Source organism: Oryza glaberrima, chromosome 2 (assembly GCF_000147395.1).
Source record: "Oryza glaberrima chromosome 2, OglaRS2, whole genome shotgun sequence".
NCBI classification, from domain to species: Eukaryota; Viridiplantae; Streptophyta; class Magnoliopsida; order Poales; family Poaceae; genus Oryza; species Oryza glaberrima.
This window is the reverse complement of record NC_068327.1, coordinates 26,108,720-26,126,964: the sequence shown is the minus strand read 5'-3', so window position 1 is coordinate 26,126,964 and position 18,245 is coordinate 26,108,720. Positions and strand designations below refer to the sequence as shown.

General features: G+C 38.4%; 1 protein-coding gene across 1 annotated transcript; it reads right to left on the bottom strand.

The window, feature by feature from the left end:
- Window positions 1-747: 747 nt before the first annotated feature.
- LOC127761679 (tripeptidyl-peptidase 2) lies at window positions 748-18,140 on the bottom strand. The gene is made up of 34 exons (XM_052286004.1): window positions 17,482-18,140; window positions 16,705-16,783; window positions 16,539-16,612; window positions 16,073-16,182; window positions 15,912-15,992; window positions 15,502-15,588; window positions 15,278-15,420; window positions 14,621-14,771; window positions 14,422-14,544; window positions 14,072-14,155; window positions 13,799-13,986; window positions 12,617-12,791; window positions 12,388-12,509; window positions 12,207-12,286; window positions 11,927-11,985; window positions 11,442-11,596; window positions 10,659-10,837; window positions 9,355-9,467; window positions 9,104-9,274; window positions 8,837-8,965; window positions 8,661-8,761; window positions 8,458-8,575; window positions 7,697-7,776; window positions 6,213-6,285; window positions 5,555-5,640; window positions 5,429-5,480; window positions 5,151-5,282; window positions 4,875-4,943; window positions 4,499-4,591; window positions 3,588-3,683; window positions 2,685-2,783; window positions 2,507-2,599; window positions 1,885-2,034; window positions 748-1,102 (listed from the first exon to the last, which is right to left on the bottom strand). The coding sequence occupies exons 1-34, from the start codon at window positions 17,855-17,857 to the stop codon at window positions 944-946; spliced, it is 4,080 nt and encodes a 1,359-aa protein (XP_052141964.1). The 5' UTR covers window positions 17,858-18,140; the 3' UTR covers window positions 748-943.
- Window positions 18,141-18,245: the final 105 nt, after the last annotated feature.

The following is an 18,245-nucleotide window of genomic DNA, read 5'->3' as shown; positions in this document are numbered from 1 at the left end:
GCCCATTTATTGCAACGGGATTTGAAGATAGAATGACAAATGGTTTTTACATGGTTCAGTTTTTTTCCAATCGGGTTTTTTTGGTGGGTCAATTTTCCCGTGATAATTTTTCAGGTGGTTGGTTTTTTTTTGGGCACGGTGGGTTCTTACCTGGGGAGTGCAATGGTTAGGGAGGAGAATGATTCCACTTTTAAAATAGTAGAGATATCCATTACTCCCTCCGTACTCGTAAAGGAAGTCGTTTAGGACAATGTTTAAGTCAAACCTTGAGAACATAAATCATGAATAACTCTCAAGTTGTTGAGTTTAAAAATATAAAAATTATGTGTATAGATTTGTCTTGAAAAATATTTTCATAAAAGTATATACACACACTCTTTTCAATAAATATTTTTATAGAAACAAGAAGACCGGCGACTTACTTTATGAGCACGGAGGGAGTATATAATAATTACTGCAAATGCAACGGATTACCTCACCCGTTTGTTGACCAGGCGGCGTTTTTGGGCTCCAGAGCTTATCTAAGTTTGGCTATCGTGATGGACTGATGATGACTTACGATGGTAGACATTTGGCCGTAGCACCAGCCAAAATCTTGTCGTTGAAAAGACGAGACAAGTGCTCCATTTATAACCATCGTTTTACTAGAGCAGTCATCCTGATCTTCAGCTGGCGTCGACCGTAAGTTTATGCGGGAAGGATAAACGATGTCGTCAATAACTAAACCGGGAAATTAGAATGGGAAGATGACAAGCAGACAAAACTGCACAAACCGATGAGCTTAGCAGTAGCAGGCAGCCTTCTTAAGTTCTTATTACCATTTGAAGAAATAAAATACCTAGTGAAAAACTACCAAACCAGCAAGTTTGCTACCAATAATGACAAAAATAGTAAAATACTGAATCCATGGTGATGAAAAATGAGTGGAAAATAGTCCTAACAATTAAAACGGAGGCAAAGATGGGGGAAATCGGACATGCATCCACTGCTTCTCGTAAGCCGATACATGGACCCATCCTATCTCCTCAATCAATTGGATCTTCAAATCATAAAGTCTTTTCTTTGGTTGCTCAGAGTCATCTTGAATCATGTCATTCAGAACCTGTCCACGAATAAAGTTAAGACCAGCAAAGTAGTAGGTGCATCGGAAAAAAAATTGGGGGTTAAGATGGCAAGTTAACAAAACTAAGTTTAGAATTTCTAGGATGTCAAGTTGTTTGTTGTTTTTCTTTGGAGAAAGTAGGAATGCCAAAGTCAATCTTCTAATTTTTATTTATGAAAATTGATCGTTTAATTCTGGTGATGTGGTTTCTCGACTATAGCATTTTACATTTCTGCCTTGTTACAAAACAATATATCATGCAGTGCAAATTGAATGATATTCAATAATTTGTTCTCATCAATAACTATAGTCGGTGCAGCTTCTACAAAAACACAGTTGAACCATAGCAAGTGAAAACGGAGCCTGATGCAAACTCTACTCATATCACGATTTAGGCAAAGTGCAATAATCTTACTGTAATAGATTTATTATAGTTCACAAAATTGAGAAACTCAACAAGATCAGTAAGTTCTACTGACCAAAACGAGTTAAGGGAACAGCATTTTACTGAATGTCAAGGACAACCAACAATTTCTGTTGTTTTTGTTAGCAACAATAGATGCCGTGGATTATAATTGCAGCTCAAGTAACATATTCCACAAACATGCAACACACCTCACAAGGCCACAAATCGGGAACTTAGCCCCTTAAACAACCAATCTACATGTAGATTAATTGGTACTTGGTACAAATGCTAGTTATAGAACTAGCTTCATTTAAAATTAATCATAATTGCAATGCTATGAAAATATTAATGGGTAATTGGTATAGGAAGAATATACCTTCAATGCAGTGCCAAATCTTCCACAGCGCCTCTCACGCAGGACAGTTAAAGAGCCGTATTTTGTAGTTTTGGCATCAACCCATTTAATTAATTCTTTGTAATTCTCTTCAAAAACATCTTTAGCAGATGCCTCAGTTGACTCATCAGTCTGTCATCAAATAAAGAATTAAGAATCTTACTTTACACAAAGCAAAACTTCTATGCTTGGAGAACACAAAGTACCTCAATAGTGTCAATACATAAACAGTTGTATACATATATAGACTAGGCAAGGTTCTCGAGGGGTCTGAGAACGTAATAGGCCCAAGCAAACCATACTTAACATAAATCTTACCATCCTAAGAAGGGCAAGGAAAGAATAAAGTGAAGGAATATTTGTCACGGTGGTATTAAATTTACATACTGGCTTAGAACAAGTAGTATGTTAAGCCACAATTTAGCTTACAAAGCTGGCACAAGGTTTTCAAGCATTAGAAATGTATTATATAAGAGTACTCTGGTGAAGCCAGGCCCAGGTGGCAGATTGGTCTACTTATGGCAATTGACACTATTACATAATTGTACTATAAAGATATGACAATAAGGTGAATATACGTATAAAGTACATGGAAGATGCTGACCTTTAGCGACTCAATCTCTGCCAATGCAAGACCCTTTTGGTATAGTGCATCAGCCAACTGGTCTCGTGTTTCTTCCATCTTTTTCTTATTTTTCTATCAGTCAGCAGCAGATTTCAGCTAAGCAGAACAGTGCGAGCACATTTGATTACAAATGCTAGTAATTAAATAATCTATTTACCTGTGCCTCTTCATCTTCAGGATCTGGTTTAAGGGACAAAGACTTTGCCAGATCCTCTTTATCAATACTGTCCACAACCTCATCAGCTGCAGCTATAATCTTAAGACCAGGAACATAAAAAAAATTTCAGAAGGGTTCATTTAAAAAAGTCAAAATACAATAGATGTATTGTGTGGCAACGATTACTGAAAGTCAAGTGAAAATTCACTTCGATGTAGAAGTAATTAATATTTATCTACAGTTTTGGGTTTTTCTAGCAATAAATGATATGATATAATTTAATCTGACAGAGTAATGTACTAATCTCCTCCCAAATGTCAAAACTGCCTGAAGGAATAGTGAAGAGATTGAATTATCTTTAGCTACCAGGCTCTGACGTGGAAAAGAAACAAGTTTGAACGTAGATTTTGAGTTCTCAATAGCCCTTTGTCTTTCAAAATATGGTTAATAAATGACCTTGGCAATTTTATCAAACAGATATATAGCTATGCTTCATGTGAAAGACGCAAACCATTGACTGAGTGTTGGCTAATACCAGTGCACACAAGTTGGTTTGATAGACTTAAAACAGTAAAGGCTCCTGATTTTCAGATCAAACATTGCTGAGTCTTGGCAGCATGCCTGATGCCTGTTTTTCCACAGGAGTATCCTCTACTGGAAAGAATTAGACACACGGTAACATTCTATTGCATAAAGACTGTATCAACTAACTAATCAGCTCATTTAGTAAAAGACATTGGAATTTGGAGCATTGGACATAGTAATGATTTACAAAAAAAAAAAAAAAAAAAAAACCTGCTCAATGTTGTCCAGCCATAGATGCGGTAAAATTGTTTGAACATTTTTTTTATTCAACATAGTAAGATGCAGGGAAACATAAAATGAAAAGGAAATATTAATTACCTCTTTTTGATGGCTAAACTTATCATCTGAAGTTGCTTTCTGAACTATGCATTCCAAAATTTTGGCAAGCAAAGGTGTATACTTGGGATACTCTGACTGCAATATGCAATAATGGTTAAGGTGATTTAATTGACATTGGAGAATATAAACAAATGTAGCTCATAATTTTTATAATAAAATGGCACAATTAACATGTTAGGCAATAAAAATTCAAATTATATTGATATCATTGTCTTTCTTTATTGTAACATCTTAGCATTAATTAAAAATAACTAAGATTACATGTACCACTGTAATCACAATTCTGCAAACTACAGATGCTCATAAATAAAACTAATAAATAAGGAAAACAAACTAGAGTCGACATCAAGTTTTGTTATGAATCTGCAAACTACAAATATTTCCAGCAGTCAGACGAGATTGAGGCTCGAACTGCAGCGGCTGGGCAAGCTCAAGGCCTGAGACCTGACTGGTCATGCCTGACTGGTCATGCCTGGTGAGCTCAATGGGGTGGCGAGAGTCTCCATGGCAACCATGGCTGATCTCATTTGAGATAGGGAATCGGTTGTAGGAGGAAGAAAGCAAAGGGTACTGTTGGTATTCCACATCTTTCTTTCCAGATAAAAAAAAAAAGAGAAAACCAACAGAAGTTTTGATTTTGACGGAATGCTAAATAGAAGAACGAAGGTAACCTTTGGTGCTAATAAGGCGAACTGCAAGCTTTCAGTATTATAAAATTAAAATTGTGACCTTTGGATGCTAAAGGACCACTTTTTTGGCATATTGTTAACAAAGTGATGCATTTAAGTTTAACACCATGTATATAACAATAAAATAATCATGTCTGGTCTTTCTTAGTGTGATAACAAATCATAGGATAAATATGACTAAGGAAGAGAAGCTGTTGCTACCTTAAGAGAAGCAACAAGTGCCGTCCAAGAAGACTTGTCATCCTCAGTTTCTTGATTAAAGCCAGAAAGGAACTTTATCTTGGTGTCTCGAACCTGATCAATCAATTTAATGTCAAGACAGTATTATTCCCTACGATTTTATATTGCAATCAGAAATACCATTTTACCTAAAATAAATTAACTTAAAACAGGTAGAAGTTATGATTCTTTCTAAGTAGCTTAAGTCCACAACAATCTATCCAACACAAGTTCGTCATTAATGATCAGTTGCATGCATATAGAATTTATTTACTTTCTACCAAGAAACATCTTCCGAAAAGAACACTTCATATAAGATAATGAGTTCAAAGGACCTTAAGGACTAAAGTGCTCCTACCTCGTCATCCAATCTCTCTGAAATACTCTTTCTTCCAGATGAAACTCCCTTTTCTTTATCATTATCAACCTGCAAGTCTTAGACAATCATCATATAAGTTGAATATGAAATAGAATGATGAGAGTGAAAATATACAGAGGGAAAATACTTAGGGTCCTATGATGATCTTGAATATGGATTTAAACCTGAACTTGCAGTATAGCATATTATACAAGACCACAAAAACAGCAATGCTGATAGTGAAACAAAAAGGGAACCAGCATCTGGTACACTGACCTTTGATGGTGGAATGAGATACGAGATACTATAAGATGCTGGAGCATGCTGGTTTTGGTCATCTTTCTTGCTGAAAGAGCTTACCGCACCATAGGTAATTGACCCAACCAAAACAGACCCAGGTAGAACATTCTGCCATACAAATATGGTACAATTCAGCATATTAAACCAAAAAGTTTAAGACAGATATGGTGGTTAACTGGTCATCTAAATACAGAGACTGATACATCGTAAAAAAAAAAAATCTAATCAAGTTATACACCATCAAGACACTGTACCTTTGGAAGTTTTTCTCTAGATGGTGGACCCACATAGAATGCTTCTGGTTCTCTAAAAAATTAAACATTGGTGGTGTCAAAGTGTTATTCTAATAATAGAGTAGTGAACATTTGAATAGGAAGTACCCTGGAACTAAAATAGAGGATTTGAAGGTGCCATTTCCAACTGTAGGGCCATCAGGTTCAGAGTAGAAACTCAATTGAATGAAATCCTGCAATAAGATTAACATATACATCAATACTGGATAGGTGACTTTTAAAAATAAATGTGCACAATCTGTGATAAGCACCAAATAGCTTGCATAATATCTAAACAAGCGAGAGAGCGATCCCCATCCCCCCCCCCCCCCCCCCCCCCCCAAAATTTAACAGTAACAAGAAAATGTTTCAAAACATTCCAGAAGAACTTATGCTCTATCCCTGTTTCCACAATAACCTGATTATACAATACTCCTCTATAGGACTGCAATTGCATATGTGCAACCTACATAATAATGATAGAAGTTTTGGTGGTGGTGCAATATGCACAAATCACAGGATAATATTAGATGTTAATGTACACAACTCTAGTGCTTACACATGATAATTCACACTTCACAGCATTTTTGACTCGGCTAAATTTCCATAGTTACCACCCATACCCCCAAAACTGAAATGACATGGGGTTTGTTTGGTGAAAGAGATGATGTTATTTATAATCAACAACATTTACATGCCCTCAATAAAGCATGCAATTAAAATATGAAATGAGTCTCGTACTCATTAACAATATAGGACACAATACCTTTTTCTCTAGCTTCCTCTCGATAAATAGAACCAACTGCTTCAGTTTCTCCAATAACTGCACATTGTCATGCCTACACCATCCATTAGACAAATTCACGCAATAAACCATATTTTTTCACTGAAGCAACAAAACATAGAGTACAATCTATGAAATTGTCAAAAACAACCAACATAAGATAACTCTGCAAATCTACAATTGAAAAGATACCAAAAATACCATATGGTGGGTGCAAAGAAATGTCTCTTTTCTTATGTGTATTTTATCATAATAATGATTTTATATCTATCATTTATTTGCAAATTGAACCACATCACCATGGCACAATCACTAAGAAAAGCCCTAAAGAATGCCAAGGAAGGCTGGACCGCGATGGATAAGGAAAAGGAACCATTTTCAGGGATATGCTTACTTTTTGGTGTAGACTGATTATTTACTACTACCTGCATCCCAAAATAACTTCATTCCATCTTCCACCCATTCTAATTCATTTTTTACCTCCTGCATTCTTTCACTCATTCCATTCCAGTTCAAAGTTTGAAAATTTAGCTACAGTTCTGAACTTTCGATTCTTGTGTATAACTAGATCAGCACATTTAGTTCTTGGAGTTAGGATTCTATACTAGTAAGTCTGCCTACCATACTTATTCCGTTGGGTCCATTAAATTTGCCCCCTTTGGAGGAGAATTTGGAAGACTTGGGCCCCTCTTTGCTGCAAATTCTTCATGTGGTAGGCGGTGAATAATTGATGTTGGACATTGGACCGTCTTGCCAAATTTGGAATGCCACATCCGGATGCTTTCCCTTTGTGCAATCAAGATGGAGTCAATGCAACACATCTTGGTGTCTTCGCCCGTCAAGTATGGTTCCTAGTCCTGGAAAAGATGGGATTGGTGGCAGCAGCGCCCCAACCTTCGGCAACCCGCTTTTCTAGTTGGTGGTCCAAGCTAGTCAAGGATGTTACTAAGAAGACAAAGAAAGGATTGAACTCCTTAATTATCCTAGTGGCATGGGAAATTGCATATTCCACAATGCCACACCCAAAATGTTGCGGTTGTCTTGCAAGCAGTAGCAAGAGAGAGTGTTATTTGGTGTATGGCTGGTGCCAAGGCTCTCAATGAGTTCCTGTTTATGTCACTTCCTTTGGATGGTTAGCTGCTCCTAGGAGATTTTTGTGTTGCATGTCGTTTTTTGTGATGTTTTTTTCTTTCTAGAGGGTTCCTTCTTTGTAGAAGGCTCTGTTGTACATATTTGGTATTTCTGCTTCTTCTTAATGAAATGAAGCGCAAGCCTCTTGCATTTTCGAGAAAAAAGTGTGTACAGATGATGAATGGTTATAGACAAAAACAATAAGTTTACATTAACTTTATCATATCCTAAAAAACAAGTACATCACCACAGGAACAAATTAGAAATAATTCAGAAGGCCTAATATGCATTAGAATGTATGTAACTTTGTAGGTGGGAAACAAGGAAAGTAGTACCTTATGTACAATTGCAGCGTGTATTCACCTTTTGAGAGTTTGACATAATTAGGATAGACGTCACCAGAAGAGTAGACACACTGTTAACACAAAAAGAAAAAGTCCTATGCTTGTGATGGGACATCTACTATACAGTTGAACTGAAAAGGGTAGCAAGAGTAACTTCAAGAATTGAGCAGATCATATTGGTTCGATTTTTCTGCCCCCCTATGGATGACATCCTTTTTTGAAGCAAAAAAACAAAAAAACATAATTAACTATTTCAAAATTTCCCCCAAAAATCATACTCCCTCCATCCCAAAGTAAACCAAATTTTATACACGAATCTGGACGTAGCCTATGTCCAGATTCGTGTACAAAAGTTAGTTTATTTTGAGACAGAGGGAGTAGATAGTTCTAGTACATAAAGTTTTTAAAATGTATGCAACAAAGTGTGCATGGTGATGGTGCTGTATTTCTTCATTTGGTACCACATCCATTATATCTACTCTTGGGAAAAGAATGTAATAATTGGGAACGCTATGTATAATGCGGATACTGGAGTACTGGACTAAGATATGCCATATACCAATCTAGATGCAGAAGGAAAAAGAAGGGTAAAAATCTTTTTTTAGATAATGGATAAAATCCAGCCTTTGCTTCAACAGAAGCTACAGGCAAAGAATCATCAGTAACTGGAAATCATAATTTAAATCTCCCTATCATAGAAGTGGTACAGAAATTAAAGGAACAAATGTATAAAAATGAAAAAAAAAATGTACCTTGTTTGAATCTGATATTCTATAATACTGAGACTCGAACTTGTTATCATATATTCTGTTGTTAAGTAGGGGCACACGGGGCTTTATTTCAGCACCATCCTCTAGTTTGAATTTGTAACTGCAGGGTGTCAGAGAGAGAAATATGAAAACAAATCAAGTACTAACAGGTATGTACAGTATCTCAGAACCTAAACTTAACTCACGTCAGAGTTAGTGCTATGATTTGCTTGCCGGATGGTAATCTATCACGGCTGGGAGGAAGTGAACAAAGATTAGACTCCACTGGTCGATAAGGGGTCTTGACCTGTAATCCATACAAATCAAATATATGTGCAAAGGAGAGTAGCTTACAACAGGCTTCTATAGACTCTATACTAACCTTGTTCAGAGTGGCAACAGGAACAAGCCTCTCTGATGCTAATAGAGATCTAGCAACAACACGCACAGGTGCCTCACTACCATCAAGGCCAATTATTTTCTGATCAACGGATATTCCATGAAACACAATCTGTGAAGTTGTAATGAAATTCATCATAAATATCATTTGATATAAATTGGATGCTATAGAAGTATATTTGCAAATTTAGTTGAACAACCAAGTAAATTTGATATAACTGATCAGAATATTTTGTCGAGACAAAAGTACCTCAAAATCAACACAGGTAGGTTCATGGCTAGCAATTCCGCTAGACCAGAACTGGGCTATGGACAACTCCAAAGTTAAGCCACCTTCTACAGGAAAACTGAAATTCTTGAGAGAAGGTGAAGAGAAAGTGACAACAGCCTCCCATTTAATAGGTCGCTTCAGTGGACAGATCTGTCATAACAATGTTAGAATTTGCATAAATAAGTCATAGGAATGAAGGTGGGACATTAAGATCACTACTTAGTGAATACCTGAACAGTGTCCAAAAAGAACCTCCTAGGAGTATCAAAGGCTGATGTGCGCATTGTAACTTCCACCCATGAAGCTCCAATAGGCACATTTATGAACCTTCTTTCAATGTGACCTGTCAGAAAAAAGATCAAAATAACTTTTATATCAGAATAGAACAATATTAATTAAATATCTATGTATCGAATTCGATGGAATAATTATTACAGGTTTATTCTGACCATGGTTCAGCATGATAGAACTAATTGTTAAAAAAATGGTGACAGCACAAAACTGGATGATTCACCTCCAAGGAAAAAGGGAGGCAAAGATCAGAAACAAGGGAGCTATAAGCCATAGCTACAAGTGATTCTTAACAAGGGAAAGAACAAGTTGTTTATATGGTTGGCAATTTACAATCGTTGTTGGACAGCGGACCGGCTTGACAAACGAGGGCATCCGCCTGCATGTCCCCTTTGTGATCAAGCTGAGGAAACTATTAATCACATTCTAGTCACTTGTGTATGTAGTCGGCAAGTGTGGTGTTTTGTTCTCCAACAGCTTGGCTACTCTAACTTTGCAAGCCAGGATACTACTAGGTTCGCCTGTTGGTGGTCGAGGACAGTAAGGGGATTGCCTGCTAGTGAGAAGAAGGGGCTCAACTCCTTTATTATCTTGGTTGCTTGGGAGATTTGGAAGCATAGAAACAATTGTGTTTTTAATGGCACTACCCCAAGCATGGATGATGTCCTTCAAGCCATTGCTAGTGAGGGCGCCCTTTGGTGCCTAGCAGGAGCTTCTAAGCTCCGTGATCTTTTGTCTAGGGCTGCAGTGCTAGGTCACTAGGTTTGTTTTGCTTCTTGTGGACGTGTGGTGTTGGTGTTGTACTTCCGGGTGGGTGGGTGTTGGAGTTTATCTCTAACACCGTCCACCTTTTTTCCTCTATCGTAATGAAATGTACGCAGATCTCCTGCGTGTTCTAAAAAAAATTCTTAATAGAACTGATGCAGAAAAGAACACTGTTTTATCTTTTTCTCAAAAGTGCACCCATTTGGCTATGAATCAACTGAAATTCCATTGGATAGTCCTTTTGGGTAGATCTGTGAGGCTAGAAATAAATATAGAAGGTCTATGGAAAGTCAAATCTGCACACAGGTGGAAGTCCAAATGTGAGCCTGTGCAGTTAAAAAAACTCTAAATATTCAAGGTTGTAGAGAACTGTAACAAGTGTGCATACAAAAAAAAGCTGAACATAAAGCTATGTAATTTTAGAAAAAAAAACAGAATCACACAATTACAGTAAACAACTGAGAAAAACACTGAGTACCTGACTTAAAGGAAAGATTTGAAAGTGTCAATGCAGGTGGCTCTCCTGATAGAGCAATAGGCTTTATTACAGTGATTGGTACGCGGAAAATAGGTCCACGCCATGGTGCTTTGCAATCTATACCATAAACTTCATAATAGTGAAGGCCGCTGCTGATATTAACAGGATTTACAACAATGCTGCAAAAGGCAAAGGAAAAACACATGAAAATTATGGCACTTGACAGAATAAGCAGCATACATTATTGATCAGACAATTTACTAATAATATTGCTAGTCCAATTGGATTAGTCCTTGTATCACCTGTTAGTTGTGTCGTTTGACATGACATACATCCTGTTTATAACTGAAGAGACATCGTAAGTTATATACTCCCTCCGTACCAAAATAAAACCATTTGTACATGAATCTGGAGATAGCCTATGTCCAGATTCATGTACAAATGTTGATTTATTTTGGGAAGGAGGGAGTATGCTCTAGTGGTGATGTATTTTTTCAGTGAAGTTCTCTTTCAACAAAATATATTTTCAGCAAAGTCAGGTTGCTACTTGCATGGAAGTTAAGCATCATTGATCAACTTCAAAGGACGTGAATTGAATATACACAATCATGGACTATGAAGTAGATGAGTTATATAACGAAGTGTATATGACATGTGTGTGTTCTTATGAACTTGAGATCTCAGCAAATATGGTCAGCACCAATATGTTCATTTTACTAGTATTATTTTACTGAAATGAAGAGTGGCAAAAAATCATATAGCTTAAACAGACAAGGTACTAACTTGAAAGTGCGCCCATTGTTTGTCACCATTATATACTCAGGAATTTTGATGACAGAGCTATCAGTGGAATGCAGCTGCAGGCACTCCTCAAATGGAACCAATTGCTCCATGTTACTTGCATCCTCATGAAATTTTGGGTCTAGTTGAACAGTCCACTGTAAAGCAAAACATACAATTAATTTCGGTGATCTATAAAATTGGCAAAGTCGGTACAGTTCAAATGTATGTGCTTCTCTACAGAGTGCATACACAAAGTGTTAAAAGTAAAACTTAAAAGTGTTACCCTTATTGATCATAAAGGAGTTCTATAAATCTAGGCTATTATTGATCAAGTATGGGGATGATGGAAAAACTTTTCTCTAACCTTATTGATCATAAAGGGTTTCTGCGAATCTAGGGAGTAGGTCAAGTACAGGGATCATCAAGGGCCACTTGGGAGGGAGGACATGAAATCCAAGCAAGTCGGCAGGAAATCAGGAACTAACCTCACTTGTTTGCCGGCATGTGTTACTCCCACGTAGATATATTCCTCTAAGTTTAGAAGCTGTAAACATGGTATTAATTATCATATATATAGAAAAGATACCAACTCAATATTAATATTACTGATGTTTACAAGCTTTGTCCTGTAACAGGCCCAAAATTTACTCTACTTGTTACAGGACAAAGCTTGTATATTCATAAAATGTTTACTTCAAAATAAAGACTCTTTTTGTACAGTTTGTGAGGAGATCAGATGAATAGTATAAATAGAAATATACTTACTTGGCTTGCCCACTTGATTGATTGATATTCTATAAGAAACAAGTGGCAATTCCTTAGCCTGTTGAGCATATTCAAAAGCCCTGACAAAGCAAAAGAAATATGGCATCAACTAAAAATTCAACATCCCTAAATTAAAGGCATCATCCTCGTAGAGCATAATATAAACAAGTTTTATTCTTACCTATCAACTTGCAAAAGCCCATGCCCTGTGGTTAGCTTCTCCTCAGGCACATCACTTATTGATGCAGCTGTATTCTCAATTGCCTTCCTCACAGTATAAGGGCTTAATGGAATGCCTTCAGCCTACAATGTATCCTTCATTAACATAACTATGTTTTTGTTCGCATTGCTTTACTGAACATCCAAAACGTTGATCACATTACTTAATGGAAAATTGATGGCATACAAACCTTCATGGCACTAACAAGAAGAGCAACCCCACCGCAGGCAGAAGGTGATGACATGGAAGTTCCATTCATGAGCATGCGAGACTGAAGTGTCCATGTTGGTACAGGAGCCACTGCTCCACCCGGTGCACTAATGGAGACACCAAGATCCCCGTCAGCAGTAGGACCCCGGCTAGACCTAACAAATCCAACCACACCACACATGTCAATTTCAAACAACAAATTTAATGTTACTACGTAAAGGCAGGCACAGTTCAAATAAACTATATTTTAAGTCAATAAAAGAGATGTAAAAATCTAGGCAGTAGGAAAATTCACTACCTACCTTATCGGAGGCAAGAAAGTAAAACATTTCCTCTCTTATTCATCTTTCTAACAATGTACTCCCTCTGTCCGATAAAAAACACAATTCTAGCTATGAATCTAGACACGTGCGTGTCCAGATTCATAGCTAGGATTGGTCTTTTTTGGGGGACGGAGGGTGTATTGCACTAGAGGCAATACGAAGTGTAGTGTGAACTATGTGGAAAGACTAATGAATAAACAAATGTGGTAATTGGGGATCTCATGATGACAAGACAAGGTTTGCACCATGTAGATTCTATGAGACCGCAACAAAATTACAGGTATGAGCAACGATGTAGCAAGGGTTCCAAACATAAGTAACCATCATCCTCGTGGTGAGGCACATTACTGCTTGACAATTAGTACAAATGCTTTTCCTTAAACCTAACGAGAAAAATCAGAAAAGCATGTTGTGCCAACACATAAAGCCTTGAGTTCCTTCAGAAAGACACAGGACAATATGGTCAGCCATTCCTTTATCTCTATTTGAAGTTTTTAAGTTTCTAACTTTTTTATTAAAGCAAAAAACTGTGTGGATCCCTATTACAGTGACTTAGAACTTATCCTTTTCCATATTCTGTTCAGTTTTGCTAATTTTGGAACATAAGGCAAATTTCCTATGCAGAGAGATTATAGTAAAACATGAGCGCAACTCCTTGAGTGAGCCATGAAAGAGCACCCATCAATCCAAATGTTCAGTGCTCAAAATATACACTCATATCATGGTTTATCTAGACAAAGTTGCCTCGTAAAAAGAACAGCGGTCAGTTTTAGTTTCTGGAAAGGTTCAGGACTTGAGGTTGGGGAGTAACATGATAGTATTAGGGACTGGTCGCATACCATGTGTACTCCATCCCCTCAGCTGGTGCTTGTACGACACAGTGAGCTCCAGCAGCCATAGCTGGTGAGACATAAGCGCCAACGCCAATAATGCTTGAACTAGTACCACCAGGAGCACCGACAGTGTTTAAAGCAGGACCATTGTTTCCAGCACTACTAATAAATATAATACGATGCTTGTCTACAACCTGTGAAACAGTATAAAGCTCCAGTTAAGATTTTACAGAGCATTCTAGGCATGGATAAGAAATAACACCACATTAAAGGACCCACCTCACTAGCAAGATCAATAAATCTGCCATAGTCAGGAAGAAGGGTAGGCTCTCCATAGCTCATGTTAATCAGATCACATTTGTGCTGGATAAACAACAAATAAAGGAGGCATTAAAGAAAAAATAAAGTAACTGAAGTTCAAGACGTGAATGGTAGTGAATAAAGAAAAACTTAAATATCAAGTAGAACAAGAGGTAATACATGTTTTGATCGAATCATTGATCCTCAAGCACTGAGCACTTAGTTGGGATGTATTTACAAAATAATTGCATTGAACAGAACAGATTCAAGTACATTTTGTTATTTATTCTGATGAATTGATACAAAAAAAACTAAGGAAGCGTAATCACCTCTACTGCAGCTATCAAGGCCCTAACCAGGCCTGTCCCTGTCTCCATTGATCCTAAACGGGTATCGCCAATCTTGCAGGAAATCAGTTGTGCACCCGGTGCAACTCCATTGAGCAAAGGTTCCTGTTTAAAGACATTGTCAACAGATCAGTGCCATTATAATTTTCATAAAATGAAAATCAAAGAGTCAAGGACATACATCAGGATGAAAAGCAGCTGCAATGCCCGCAACATGGGTAGCATGAGGAGAGCAATCAGTTACTATACTAACAAGGTTTCCATCATCGTAAATGTTTGCTACAAAAGAGCAAGCATCTAATTTGCTAAAAATCCCAAACTTCCGCTCAAGTCTGCAGATAATTTTAAATAAATCAGGAACACAACACATTGAAGATAACCTTTCAGTTTGTACATCTAACATGGATGGATGGAATAAGATAAGATACAAGATCAGCATCTTGTACTCTAAACAATAAGTGAAACATGGGTAATACAATGTTTTTGCACTTCATAATAAAGTACTATTTCATATTTGATCACCGTCTTCTAGGTCTCTGACTCTACATGAGATGCATGCAGTTTCATAAGTTCAAATTGGGCAGCAGGTCCAGTCAGAAGAAGGGATGCAGCAGGAACAGAATTATAATCGTATAAAACTAAGCGAGAGAGCACACTTTTGATTAAGGGCTTAAAAGAATTAGAGCTTGCATTTCACAGAAGTATTCATGTGCCTACAACACACATAAATAGAAAACCAACAAATAATACATCTGGGATAAGAAATGAGCAATGAACCATGTGTCTGCAAGGAAGGTTCTAATTTACAACATCAATAAGAAAACAAGATTGACCATACCTGTAGTTTGTCAATGGAACAAAATCTGCAAGTTTTCCACAATTTTTGTTGCCCTCAAGGCCCTGGGTATCAACAGCAACCCTCCACACATCACCATCGTGCCATGCAACAATATCAATTACCGGCCCCCTGTCATCGTAACCCTACAGAAACAAAAGTAAGACATATAAAGTAGCAGACGTTGGCTAAAACTTCACCTCATGCTATATGCTCGTTTTCCTTACTTCTGCTTGTTTCCTCAGGTACTCAAGCCTGTTTTGCAGGTCTTCACGAGCCATTTTTTGTTTGGCGTCATCAGATTTACTGTGTTTCTGCAATAATTTTTTAATGGGGTTGAGACAATTCTTGCAGAAAGTGCTCACAATTTTCATAGAAGGTAGTGCAAAGCAGCAAACACTTCCCCTTAATTAATACATTAATTCAAACATTAGCAACACATAGGCCATTTCACATTTACTTTTATTTACATCCTACACTTCAATCATATGCTATATCACAAAAGTTCACAATAATTGACAACAACAACCGTGCAAACTATCCATAAAGAGACAGACGAAAGACACAGGGTGAATGAAAACTGTAACAGGAGTGAACCTAAAATTCCTAAATGCACTCAAAGAAAGTCATCTCCAACCTTTTCGAATTCATTCAGCTGTTTCAAGGCCTCAGATATTGCTTCTTGGTTGTGCTCGTCCCATTTCTTCTTTCTTTCTTTCTAAAGTCATAATCCGTAAGTTCTTACAAAGATATCTTGTTACAAACCTTCAGAATGCAGGCACCAAGTACAAAGTTTACCTTCAAACGAGAGGTAAGTGTGTCCGTGAAGAGTTCATAGACTAATTTACAGCCAACATGCCACTCTTGAGAAGGGTTCTTCCATGAGGGATTTATAATCAGATGGGTGCCTGGGTGAAAGCAGAGTTAGCGTATCAGTTAAGGCAGGAATTCAACGTTCAGAATATGGTATTTCTGTAGACATGGGCCCCTGTAAAACACAGTTGATATAGATGATATCTTTAAAACAAATAGAACTGATATCAGAATTAGCATGCTAAAGTTTGATAACAAAGAAAATTTCCACAGAAACTATCATTAAAGGGAAAAAATCATGCGCCAATAGCTTGAAATTCTCCACGCTATATGAATAATATAAATAATGCAGACCTAAACGGTCAATACAAGCAAAATAAACATGCTTCAATAGCTTGAAATTCTCCTATGCATGAATAATGTAAACAAACCAAAAAATTATAAGACCAACCTGAAGCACCAACAATAGAACCATCATCATCAGCTTTCACCACTTTGGACGTGTCAACATCACCACTACCCGTGCTGCACTTAAACACATGTATGTGAATAGGCTGTTGAAGAAGCATGTCAAAAGAAAACCAACAAGCTTCACTATTTCAGAGGGGTTACAGCACCAGTCAATAACGTCAAGGATCTTGGGCTTTCCATCTGAAGTAGTCTGCAAACCAGCTGCAGCCGGATCAACTCCAGAATCTGTCACACATACAAGTCAATTGGCAACCATATCTTTTTTTTTCGAAACCAATAGACCTACAACAATGAAATTATAATAATATATACATATTTGCATGACCAAGTCAGATATATTGCAGATCATCCAAGGACTCAAACCTCTGACAAGTAAATTATATATCAACCTTCCTAAGAAGCATCCATGTAGTTCAGTGGTTGTAATGGCATCTGAATAGTAAAGCTTTCTCCACATGTATAATTGACTGTCTACTAGCGGTATAGTGTCAATTCTGTGAAAACAAACCCAGTTGTCTTTCTTATTTGAAATAGAGACATGTGTGATGTGGCGATGCCCTATACTCCAACATCAATTGGACAAGTAAGGGAAATTTGGTTCTACAAGTGAATGCTTCTACATTCACATCAAAACAGATTCTATTAATGCCACATCATTCCCACAAAATTCAGTTAGCTCTTTGATGAGCGATCGGTCTCACACGATGAACATTGCATCGATGGGCATAAATTGCCATTATCAATAGTAATGCAGTATCTACACAAGTCGCAGGGGCCATCGAACTGAGCCAGTAAAACCCACAGCAACAAGCTAAACTAGACTTAGAGTACCGAACCACTCAACGAATTCCAATCTCCAGCCTCGGAGATGCATAAACAAAACCTTAACGTGGTCGGCGAAGAGCAGGGGAGAGGTTGCTCACCGAAGATGGCGATGAGCGCGCCGCGGCCGTCGTACTCGGGATGCGCGGCGAGGAAGCGGTCGACGCCGATCTCCTTCTTCGGCATCAGCGACTCGAGGAACGAGGGCTCGGTGAGGCGGAACCCACCCGCTGCAGCGGTCGTCCCCTCGGCGGCGGAAGGCGGCGAGGAGGACGAGGAAGGCATCGCTCTAGGCGCGACGCCCGCGCTAGGGCTCGGGCCGCCTCGAGTCGTAGTCGAAGCCGCCGCGACGTTGGAGGCTGCGGCGGGGACGGACCAGGCGGAGACTGCGAGGAGGAGGCGCAGGTGGGCGACCGGTTTATGTAGCGCTGCGGCTGCTGCTGCGGTCACGGAGCTCCTCCCCCGCAAGTGCCACATGAGGTGGCCCGGGCCGATTCACTCACGTTTATCGATTTGAGTTCTTTTCAGTCTCAGTTTGTCTTAATTTAGTCCGGTTTAGCCGGGGAATCTGCGTGGAAAGCACGGCTTTAATTTGACACGATGATGAGGCAATGAGTGTATTGAGTGGACTAACTTTTAGCTGTGACGGATAAAGTTGGAGACTGCTACACTCACTGCCGCAGCAATGGCGAATTGGGGCTCTGCTCGCCGGCGGCGGAGGGCGGAGGCTGAGGCCTTGGACGCTAGCTGCTGCCGGTGCCTGGTGGTTGGCTTGGGCCTTGGGGGTACAGCAGCGTGGCTGATGCTGGGCAGATATTTCCCGCGTGGCTGGTGCTGGATTCTCTATAAAATAAAGAATATGGTT

Coding starts and splice junctions, on each gene's coding strand:
- LOC127761679 (XM_052286004.1), bottom strand. CDS start 17,857: ATGTGGCACTTGCGGGGGAGGAGCTCCGTGACCGCAGCAGCAGCCGCA. Junction 15,589..15,911: donor AGCTGAATGAATTCGAAAAG/GTTGGAGATGAC, acceptor AAATTATTGCAG/AAACACAGTAAATCTGATGA. Junction 1,103..1,884: donor GATTTGGCACTGCATTGAAG/GTATATTCTTCC, acceptor ATTCGTGGACAG/GTTCTGAATGACATGATTCA.